This window comes from Barbus barbus (assembly GCF_936440315.1).
Source record: "Barbus barbus genome assembly, chromosome: 1".
Classification (NCBI taxonomy): Eukaryota; Metazoa; Chordata; class Actinopteri; order Cypriniformes; family Cyprinidae; genus Barbus; species Barbus barbus.
Window position 1 is genome coordinate 2,377,386 of NC_136729.1, and position 12,547 is coordinate 2,389,932.

The 12,547-nt window shown below is 37.6% G+C and overlaps 1 protein-coding gene across 1 annotated transcript; it reads right to left on the minus strand.

Annotated features, from left to right (window-relative positions):
• Nucleotides 1–2,736: 2,736 nt before the first annotated feature.
• LOC306884687 (uncharacterized protein) lies at nucleotides 2,737–12,172 on the minus strand. Its single transcript, XM_079440791.1, has 3 exons — nucleotides 12,063–12,172; nucleotides 4,627–4,662; nucleotides 2,737–4,494 (listed from the first exon to the last, which is right to left on the minus strand). Exons 1-3 carry the CDS (start codon nucleotides 12,091–12,093, stop codon nucleotides 4,214–4,216), a joined length of 348 nt encoding a protein of 115 aa, XP_079296917.1. The 5' UTR covers nucleotides 12,094–12,172; the 3' UTR covers nucleotides 2,737–4,213.
• Between the last annotated feature and the right edge of the window lie 375 nt (nucleotides 12,173–12,547).

The window sequence follows — 12,547 nt, forward strand, 5'->3', positions numbered from 1 at the left end:
CCAGTACCGGTGTTAGCTTGCCCGGGTCTCCGGTCAGCCCCTGTACTCGGCTAGGTGCCCGTGCGGCCTGATTCCCTTCGGGTGATCCCACACGTGTATTCATCCACGGTACGGTTTCCCTCATGGTAAACCCGTGTCTTCCCTTTGACAGAGCTCTGTCAGGCCCTGCTGGCAGCCTTCCTCCCTTCTCCTAGGTAGGATCTGCCCCAGGGTTCAGGCGTATGTAGCACTGCCCCAGGCTTGGGCCAGTCCATACCAGTGTCTCCACACGTTACCTCCCTTCGGGCAGGGTGTGGCCTCCGTAGCGCCCTTCTCCGGAAGGCTCGCTTCCCCGTCGTTACTGCCGGGCTGTAACAACAAACAGGAAAGACTTGAAGCAATCTTTCATAGAAGGTCGAAATCCCTTCCGATTTCTGGGGAAAGGAACAGCGGCTTGGCTATCTCCAGCAGCAATGTACTCAGTGGTCCCTGCGGGCACCAAGGTTAGCGAATTTGCGCTGGGGCGACGGGAAGGTTGCGACCTTCGCATCGCATTTGTCTGTCACGCGCTAGCTTGTCAACATCTGCATGCCACAAGGTCGTGACGGGGTTCAGGTTGTGGCGCTTTCCATAGACCCCTAATGTCGTCACGACATAACTCGTAGTGACCGACAGATAGGGAACGTCTCGGTTACGTACGTAACCCTCGTTCCCTGATGGAGGGAACGGAGACGTTATGTCCCCATGCCACAATCTCGAACCATCGCTGGTTGCCAGGGACACGTTCTCGGCTCCTCAGCGGAAAACCTGATGAGTGGATGCACCTGTCGCCCTTTTATACCCGTATGCACGGGGAGTGGCTCAGGTATGCAAAATCCACTAGCCAAATTTCATTGGCGTTTTCTCTTATCAGAGGCAGTCGGGGCTTCCAAGTAAATCCCCCTAATGTCGTCACGACATAACGTCTCCGTTCCCTCCATCAGGGAACGAGGGTTACGTACGTAACCGAGACGTTATAAACTATCAAGTTGCTGAAATTGTCAGTTTTATTGTTTTTTTTCATGTTTCCAATATATACTGTTTAAACATTTGTACAGACAGATGTAAATGTTAGGTGATCACAAATAAAGGTTTAAGGTTTCCATTGCACAGTGAAACATCCCAGAACACCTGGATGATTGTCTACATGATTTCCAAAAGTAGTGCAGATATCAACATGTGAACCAACAACCATTTCAATTATTTATTGTTATACTCTTCTGTTACCTTTTATGTTTTAAAACGGTCATTCCCCGACAATGACTGAAATAACATTCACTACCATATCCGTGGCCTGAGAAAACTTTGCAACATGTTATTCTCTGTCATCTGTTCTTTGACCATGTTTGTATTGTACCTGAATGATACACAATCATGATCATTTATACAAATGCATGATATATTTTGATGCACAACAAACACTCATTCAACATTATAAGTCTATAAGTTTCATAAACATATATATTCTTAATTAGGCTTTAAATAGAGGCACCTTTTTATAAATAAAAAAAATAAGTGGAATAAAGATTGGATTGTGGCCTTGACTAGTTTTTGATAACTAGATGGTGTTATAATGTGTTTTGGTGTGGATGTTTGATATTATGTGAGACAGTGACATTTTGTAAAAAAAAAAAAAAATGAATTCAATAATGATTCGCACTGAAAATCCAGGAAAATGTAGACATGGAGGATGTGATTAATATAAGTTTTCCTGATTTTTGAGTATGAATCACTATCCTTGTTGAATTTGCTGTATAAAAATATGACACATAAAGCTATTCTAAGATCATGTAAGAGAGGTAAAACAACAACAGCATATTTCTAAACTTGATTCTGGCATTTCACTCATGACATTACCATTCAAAAGTTTTGGGATTACTATGTTGTTATTTTAAGATTTTATTTTTATTTTTTTAAGAAATATGCTTTTGTTTGAGAGGGATGCATTAAATTCATTAACAAAATGATAGTAAGTACATTTATGATGTTACAAAAGATTTCTATTTCAAATAAATACTGTTTTTCTGAACTTTCAATTCATCAAGGAATCCTGTCACTGTATAGGCCTAATGGTTTCCACACTTCTTTAAGCACAATTTTCAACTGTGATAATAATCAGAAATGTTTCTTGAGCAGCAAATTCTGACATCACAGAGAAAAGCCTTACAGTAATCAGAATCAGATAGAGCTTCATTGCCAAGTGTGTTTACATACACAAAGAATATGTGTTGGTGACAGGAGCTCAAAAGATAACAATAGCAGACAGTTTTTTGGGTTGTCATGACAACGATGCTGCTTTCAGTTGTATTTACACTGAATCAAAACAGCATTGCATTGCCTTTGATACAAGGGACTGAGGTGGGTCAGACCCGGTGTATTAAGTTTGCTTTTATGCAGCATTGCATCTTTACACTGAATTCTGAGCAGACACAGACCCGCTTTAGAGCAGCCTTAAATCGGCTGTGTAAAGATGCCTCTTGTGACTTTAACCCTTGTGCATGGGTTAAAGCAAAATGTCCATGTCAAAAAAACAGTCATAAAAATTGGAAGCTTGGGAGCAGAGACTGAAGTGTGGTCTCATTTTAAAGAAGACCTATGGCAGATTATGGTTGAAATAAAAAAAGTTTAAAAAGTGAAACCAAAACAAAAGTTATACAGGTTTAAGTTTATGAAAATTATTTATGAACAGTATTTTATATTTTATTTTATTAATATTTTATATATGAAACATGTTGAACTCTAAACCTGATAGAAAATCAAAGCCATAAATCTAAACAAGTTTTGTTCCAAATTTGAGGATGATATCTCAAAAAATTTGCCTTCAGTAAAATTTTGTTTGGACGCAGTACCAAATTTTCCCCATTAGATGCCAGTAAACCTCTGCTGGTGCACACAGTGCTTGGATTTGTGATTTGCAGTAGAGTTTCTCTCTCTCAATTTTTACAAGAACACACACATACACACACAATTTGTTTCATGACACACATACAAACCACACTCTGACATCTATACCAACACACCGACACAATTATAGCTGCATTATTTATCCAATTGGCTCTATAATACGCAGAAGCAGAAAACAGGAATAAAGCGAGTATTTGCTTTATAGACCCTTTATAGACCCAACCTGAAAAAATGGCACCATCTGGTAAAAAATATAAAAAATAATCATTTTGTTGCCTTGCCAACAGAATGAAAGCCTATTAATAAAAATTGCATAATTTTACATTTAAACGGCACTGCGATTGAAAATAGCAGTTTTAATGGCTTTCAATAGGGACATTTTTGTCCAAAAGGTCCTGAGTGTAACAATTTTGTGTAGCTAGTGTAAAATAGATTTATTAAAGCAAATGAGGGTGGGATATTAAAATTCCAATAAAAATACACACCTGAGCCAAAATGTATGCAGTTAGCATTAACACAGGCAAAATTATCAAAAAACCTAAACTAAAATGGACAAAAATGTCCATAAGGGTGCACAAGGGCTAAAATATGAATGAGAGTGCTGAGAGTTTTAAGAGACTTTACTTAAAAAAAAAAATTCAGTTTTCATTCTCATGAACAACTGAACTCTATGTAAGTGTAACTAGCTTCTTAAAACAGTATCAAAATCACTGGATTCAAGGATTTACATCCTTTAAACATCTCATGCATTTCTGCATTTGAACAGAATAGTGACTAGAACGTGATTACAGCATTAATAACAGCAAGCTACAGGGCTTCAATGGATGGGCGACTCTGGAATATCATGCATTTAAACAACTAACTCAACTAAATGAAGAAAGAAAGAAAGGAAGAAAGAGTCAAATAAAAAAATGCCTGATTTGTTCTTTTTCTCAGATGCATGTTTTCAATTATTTAAATTTACATGGCACTATTCATAATATATTTATACTTGACAATTTATAACATATAACTGCATGATGATTGGGTTTTTAACTTATTATTTTAAATTAAATTATTCTATTTTTCCAAAAGAAAATGCACAGGGTTATAGTAAAAAGTACAACTTTCACATGTATCTGACTGACAGATCAACTGTACGCTGTTATTTCAGTGTTGCTGCTGTAATTATTTTAGCAAATAATTGTCTACATATATTAAGTTCAATTAAATGAAGCAGAGCTACAATGCTGAACGTACGCAGCCTGGAGCAACACAATAATGATTTAAATGAGTATTAAACAGAATATAATCACTCACCTGATACAGTCAGTGTAACAGCAGCACTGATGTCTGATCTCTGTGAGTCTGATATCTCTCCTCTACAGCTGTATTCACCGGTATAAGACTCATAAGCTGTGAAATTGTACTCTCCTGCTGCTGTTTGATATGGATAGAAATTGTATCCATCTTTAAACCAGCTGTATGTCCACTGAGTGTTTCCTGCTCTCTGTATGTCACATGTGAGAGAGACGGTCTCTCCTCTGAACACACGCTGATCTGGAGTCACCTTCAATACAGGCTTTGGTCTCTCTGTATTAATACACATATGAGTAAATATTGATTGATCATTGTATCAATCACTGTTATGAACTCAATCAAATAAACAAAGAACTACAAAACAATTCACATTTGTTTAATAAATCAAATGTACTGCAGTACTACCTTGGGTGAGTCCAGCGTGGATGAAGGACATCAGCACTAAAAACAGAAGAAACACAGATATGATTCAGTTTCATTCATTTAACTTTTAAAATTTCTTAACCTATACTTTCATTATTATTCATTTAGTAAGTTTTCACCAAGTCATGCATCACTGCAATCTCTAGAATAAGCTATAACAATTTCAACTCAAATGAATGTTTCATTTATTTGACAAATAATGTTGTATTGTAGTGTCAGGGGCATCATGCATTATTTTTGAGGGGGCATGAGTGAAGGGGGTCGCGTGTGATGTGACACAGCAGCAACTATACCACTGTATAACAGATATACGTTTATGTTTTATTTTTTCATTTGTATTCAGAATATTCCCAAACTATATAATGAAATACCTTGCTTCTCAAATATGTGTAAGTAAATGCATTTTGCACCTTTATAGATTATGTTAGTTGATCTACTGGTGATGGGCAAAATAGCCTAATAGTGTCTTTTTACATAAGAACCAGATATGGGTGTCTTGCCATAAAGTTTAATAAGACTGACTTTGTATTTAATGTGAATTTAATAAAAGCATTGCAAGTTACTAATTTGCCTAACACTTTTATTGTACAGAAAGAGAGCAAAGAACTTTTTCACTTCAGTCCAGCGAGTTCAAGCACTCTCAAAAACTGCCATAATAATATATAAAGCTGTTTACACTGTGAATGAATGTTGTTTCTGATGAGAGAATTTGCCAGAGACCATTCATTCAGCCAGCGCGTGCGGTGACAGCGTGTTTCAGTGATGACTCATCTGAACACCTCTGATTGGTCACTGCATTCATAAGTTCATCAGAATCGTGTGTGATTGGTTATAATGTGCAGCTCTACGTGTCTCTGGCTCTGCGTCTATGGAGCTTATAATATAACAAAACTATTTGAATTTGAATTGTGTAAATCTGAGTTATTGACTAGTGTCGTTTAACAAAACTGAATATTATGTGGCAGTTAACATAGTTCTGAATTTGAATTATTTTTAACTTGAATATTGAACATTTGAAATTTAACACAATTTATTTTTTGTATTGTATTTATGTATTTTCAAAGATTTTTGGTTCTGAATTCTAAGACTGCAAATATCCAGTTTTAAAAATACAGCTTCAAGTTTTCAAGATGAAGAAGCAATTCGGAGCATCAAATTCAATATTTAAAATTCAAAGCACAGAAAGGTAGATCAGAGGTCATCCACAGGGAAGAGTATATGATCTCAGAAAAGTCGAAAAGCATTTACCGCGACCGGGAGGGGACGTGTTCAGTTCAATTAGGCTAGTTTAAGCTAGTTTCCCTTATTGACTGGCGGGAGCGTGATAATATGTCATGGCCACGAGATCATTTTGTCGAAGATCTTATGTCGTTTAAACAAACCTGCGTGACTATAGCAACCTGGGATTATAAGACAATGAAGTTTTGATTTTATGATAGTATTTACACCCGTATGTGACAATGAGCGTGTTGTGTTTTCATTTACAAATTAAACTACGTAAATTATTCATTCTTCAGTGAAACACAATATTTATAATAGTATATTAATTAGCCGAAATAAAATTAAATGTTAAATTCAACACTTAAACTGCACTTACAGTAAAAATTCCTAGATCATATAGCATAATCAAAGCTTTATTGGCATGTCGGCATTTACAGTAATTATTATTATTTACATTACTATTCAGAAAGTTAAGTAAAGAGAGAGAAATGAAGGGAAAGTAAATCAAATGCATAACAACGAATATAAAATATAACCAATAATAATAATAATAATAATAATAATATACAAATATTTTGGAAAATGAGAATCGGTTAATGGACTTGGGATGGATTGTAGGCGTATTTTAATTTATGTACTTTATGTAATTTATTCATGATAAACTTAATTTGAATGCTGTCTACGTCGCGCACAATACAGTCCGGTAGCCTAGGCCTATGTGGTTCAAATAATTGAGTAATGTAATAATTTCTAATAATTAATATAATAATCTCTTAATTCAAAATGTAAAAAAATCCAGAGCATGCGTGTACGAGTTGGTTTGTCAGGTAAAAATACAATTATGTGTAAAATGTCATAGTTAACTGTCTGATATGAAAACTTCGCTATAGTTAGTCCCAATGATACATAGCAAATAACACATATATAACATTTTGGTTATGTTTTTTTTTTTTGTAAAATCAAATGTGACCTTGTTGTTTACAACTATGGCAATGTCTGCCCCGAGACTGTCACGAATCTGGTCCATGCTCTCCCTGTCAACCACCACTAGAGGTCACCCGTTCACCACAGTGACTTTTACACTACACAGCACACTGGACTCAATTTCCCACAATCCATTGCACTGACGACTTGCACAGCTGTTCACTATTTCGCCCACACCTGATCACCATTTCACAATCAGCATCACTCTATTTAAGCCTGGGCCTTGCTCTTGCTCACCGCCGAGTATTGTTAGCCAGTCTACCTTACAAAGCGTTTCCCTGTTTTCATAGTCAGTTTTCCTGTGTCTTGATTCCTGCCCGTGTTCCTGGATTATTCTCTCTGCCTTGCCCTGTCTGGATACTGTACGCTGATCGTCGACCCACGCTGCCCTTCGGATTGTTCTGTGTCTTGCCTCTGCCATACCAGTCTGCTGTTATTTGACCCTGCCTGTCTTGACCATGTTTACTAATAAAGCCTTGCGAATGGTTCCGCACGTCTCACGTCTCGTCAACCCCGTAACAGAGACGCACAAAACACTTCCAGTACGAGAGAAATCGGCAGCCGCGCGACGATTCCAGGATTACCTGGACGAAATGATCCCGTGGCCACAGCATATTATCACGCTCCCACAAGTTAACATGTCATGGCCACGACAAAACTAGCCTAATTGAACTGAACATGTCCCCTCCCGGTCGCAGTAAATGCTTCGTTCTGACTTTTCTGAGATCATCTACTCTTCCCTGTGGATGACCTCTGACCTACTTTATGCACCATCTGAATTTCTGCGCTTTGAATTTTAAATATTGAATTTGATGTTCCGAATTTCTTCATCTTGAAAACTGTATTTTTAAAAACTTGATATTTGCAGTCTATGAATACAGAACCAAAAATCCACTGTTTGAAAATGCATGTCTATTACAAAACTGCCATAAAAACTGCCATGTTTTGCCATATTATAAGCTCTATACTGCGCCAGCCAGCAAAAGCAGATTTGAGTTTAGCAGCCTGGTGATATTTTGCTTTTTTATATAGTTTACAGGACAAACTGCACATTGCACCCAGAATCGCTTGGTGTGATATGATACCAAATTTAGGGGGGGCCAAGCTTTTTGACAGGGGGGCACTGGCCTCCCCTTAGAACCATCCCTGGAAATACATGAGTGAGTCTGGTAAATAGTGCATTAGCTGTCATCATCAAAGCTTGTGCAGCCAGCCTCACTGGAGAAACTGCAATGACTGTAACCTGCGTCTGCTCATGAATTGCCTTTGATAGGCAACGCTGCTTCAAGTCAGACACTGATTGATCTACTCAAATCGAACACAACACGTGCTCTGCAGACAGTGTGCCCATGCTCCTCCAATTAATTATCCATTAACGGTTTAAATAAGTTTGTTAAGAAAACTGAGGGGGCACAAAATCTTTCCGAGGGGCAATGACCCCTTTTGACTCAAATGTGCTGCCAGTGTCTGTAGTGCTGTTTGTTTAGCTTTTCATTGCTCGTTTTGTTTTTAAATTAGTTTTTATGAAGGTAAATTTAGTGCAAAACAGCTGAGTGTCTGTGACAGCAGAATTTGTAGTTGTAGAGAATAGCCACACGTGCATCAGTAAACTTGAAGCCAGAGACAAAAGTTGCAAACTTGTAGATTTTTTTCTCTCCCACAAACACAATAGTTACACCTTCTCGAATCCTTCACTGCAGAGACACAAATCCTATTCTCCGAATCACAAATCAAGAAACTCGTACTCTCACATGTTTTTCTGTTATTGCTGCAGTGAATATGGTGCAAAACACATTCACACACCTGCATCAAAAATGTGAAGTCAGAAGTGAGATTTGCACACTTGTACAATGTTTTCTTACATATATCTATATATTTTCCTCAGATGCTTTTTCGAGCACAAACACACGTATATAAGGACAACGGCTTGAATCTGCTGCTACGAGTCTTAATGCTGTTTTTCACCTGCAAATGACTAGTTTCGTGCTCTCTCCCTTCAGCACCACATATCTGTGTGATAAGTGGATCAAAAGTGATTTGTGCATCAGAGGCAACAGAGAGCACTCTTCAGAGATCAGAGGATTTCGGCCAATCAGAAGAGAGGAAAAAAAACTTCTTCCGGGGCGGCAAACAATAAAGGTATTTTTCTTTCTTTTTCTGAAATCACTCTTATACTGTACAGTATATTTGTTTATAGTTTAAATATTAAATGAGTTTAGCTCCAACCCTGATAAAACTCACCTACCTGTAGCCTAATAATAATAATAATAATAATGTAGTAGTCCTAATCAGTGTTGGGCACTAACTAGTTACTAGCAACTTAGTTACTGTAATACAATTACTTTTTGCAGTAACTAGTAGTATAACTAATTACTAATAAGATTTCAGTGATAATACTACAGTTATTATCCATTAAACAGCTTAGTTACTTTTGATGCCTCAACCCCGCTGATTATTAATATCCTTTTTAAAAATAGTAAAATAGACACGTTATTGTTGTATATAATTATACGCAATATATATAACTGTATATAATACACATTTTAAAACTGTATTGCATACCTGCTGCTGCCATAATAAAGACCTAATTTGAATGTTTACGTGATTTTCTTCTCTTGGTGGAGCCAGGACCGTACTTTGGGCGGTGCAACTGATGTGGTCGCACCGACTCCGCGCTTTGAGGGAGCAGTTATAAAATATTGTTCTTGCAAATACTTTACAGCATTTCAGAAATAAATATGCATGCAAATTACAGAGAGGTACAACAATTACCGTACGGTCAAAAAGGTTAAACATTGAATTTTAAATCGATTTCCTCTTGTAAACTCAGAGATGTGGATTCAGACGGCAATTAAATTACAACACTGTTCTTGTAGTATCTGTTCTTATCAGTTTAATATCTGATACGTCCCCTACCCGGGGAAGTCGTGGCCTAATGGTTAGAGAGTCGGACTCGTAATCGAAAGGTTGCGAGTTCGAGCCCCCGGCCGGCAGGAATTGTAGGTGGGGGGAGGGAATGTCCAGCGCTCTCTCCACCCTCAATACCACGACTGAGGTGCCCTTGAGCAAGGCACCGAACCCCCAATTGCTCCCCGGGCGCTGCAGCATGGCTGCCCACTGCTCCGGGTGTGTGTTCACGGTGTGTGTGTGTGTGTGTGTGTGGATTTGTTCACTACTCACTGCTGTGTGTGTGCACTTGGATGGGTTAAACGCAGAGCACCAATTTCGAGTATGGGTCACCATACTTGACAATACGTCACGACTTTTTTTTTTTACTTTAAAAAAACACGTCCCTGCTGTTTGTCAAAAAACTAAGTAATTCAGCAGGGGATTTTTACGTGGGTGGTGAGAGAAAAACCATGACATTCTGGATTCGGACAGCAATAAAATCACTGACTACCTCTTTTAAATGGTGAAAATAGCTTACGTCTCCATGAGAAACTATTACTGTCCAAATAGGTTATATGACATAATTATATCATAATACACAAAAAATCACAGTAACACTTTATTTTGATGGTCCCTTGTCAACATTCTGTGGACAATAAATAACTTTGCACTTGCGTGTCAATAAACTCTCGATAGAGTGTTAGTAGGCTGTCTGATTAATATCTGCTTACTCTTTATAGTGATAGTCTCCCAACAGATAATCTACTGACTATAAGTAACTTTGCAAGTACGTCAACTTATTCTAACCCTGACCCTATCTACTTATATACTAACTCTCATTAGTGTGTTAGTACAGTATAGGTGTAACATTACTTACAGTCAACAGAATGTGTTAAAGGGACCATCAAAATAAAGTGAAACCAAATTCCAAAACCAAACTTTGAAACCAAAGACACTTGCGAACACGTTACATGCAGTAATGTGGTTAACGTTTCTCACCACTGATTATTCACAGGAACAAAACAAGCTACAAAACTCCTAAACAAACGAGGTGTTTGAGATGCACTCAGCCTCACTTCCTCACTGTTTGATGTTGGTACCATCAACTTAATTGTGACTTTACAGTGGACCCAAAAAGAATTTAGACACTTAGAGTGTTTTCACATGAAGTATATTTTAAATGAACCAAACTCAGTTCAGTTAAAGTGAACCAGAAAAGAAAACTGCTGTAGGTTACCGCTCTTAGTGTTCACAGCATAAACAGGCTGATACAACATATACATATTTGCAATATATCAAAACTAGTGGCCTTTATTTTAACAAAATATAGCACAAGCACAATTTTCAATTAAAAAAAAACATTTCACAAAATAAAACATGATAATAATTAGTAAGTATAATAATTTTCAAACTGGAGTCCAGAGTCTTTCTGATAGTCAAGTATTAGTGGAACATGTTTATGTTAATGTGATGAACTACAGCTCTGGTCTATAAACCTGAGCAGAACTGACTTCAAACGTGTGCTGTGGTGCTCTTCTGAATGTGCATTAAAGACTCACACAGAAGAGAAATAATGCTGAAATAAAGTTATTTTTGTTTTCTTTGCATAAAAATGTATCCCCATAGCCTCATAGCTTCCTTACTACGTTTCTGGGCCTTGAACGGTTCAGCTCCCTTGCTGTCTATTGAGGGTCAGAAAGCTCTCGGATTTAATCAAAAATATTAATTTGTGTTCTGAAGATGAACAAAGGTCTTACGGGTTTGGCAGAATGACAGAATTTTCATTTTTGGGTGAACTGACCCTTTAAGTGTGACTTAGCTGTCTTACTTTAACATATACTTTAACATGTCATCACATTAAATTTGAACAATAAAGAATATAATTTGCAGTCGACGCTGATAGCCTTGCAGTGCACCAACATACAGCGCCGTTATTGTGCTAATCCTGACATGAGGACCTTTCCTGATCCACCCCACCCCACACTTCACTTCACTTCCTGTCAATTCTCATCTGTCCTGACACAATAAAGGCAAAACATGCCAGAAAAAGAGAACAGAATTAGCAGTAAGACTAAAGTCACAAACCCTCCTACACACAGCACAATCTGTTGAAATTGATCGTCAACTGGATACAACATATTAGAAACAGAAAACAGAAGAAAGTGTAGAAGAGGGCAGGTAAACTCAGCTCCTGGAGGCCTGCAGCTCTGCAGATTTGAGCTGATTTGAGAACTACAGATAACAAGGCTGGAAACACTGCTGGACTGTGGCCCTTCAGGAACTGAGTTTTGCACCCCAGATATAGAATATAATAAAATACTTACGGAGAATGCGAGGCAGTGCACCGGACCCCATAGTGACACATTAATAAAAAAAACCTGCTGACCGGTGTCATCTAAAACAGACACTTCCTCTTTAAACAGTCATTTCACACTTCAAGAAGAGACGAGGGAGGAGACAAAACTCTTTACAGAAATAAATGAAGAAATAGAATGGATCTCTTTTTCTTCCTAAGATATTTTACTTCTGTTTTAGTGCATGCAGGTTGTTAGAGCTCTGTTTCTGTACTTGAAGATAAGTTATTTTAGAATTGTTCTGAAACTGTTATTTTATTTATTCATTTGCACACAGCCATGGGAGTAACTAATGTAGTAATGTTGGGAAAAAAAATAAAAAATCACACACACAGCCGCACACATTGAGATTAGATGTTATGAGGTGACATCTACCGTAGGCCTTTTAATGTAATTTGAGTTATGCTTTTTGTACTTTGCAGCTGAAGTGCGGTTCATTCTGGTGAGATTGTGAG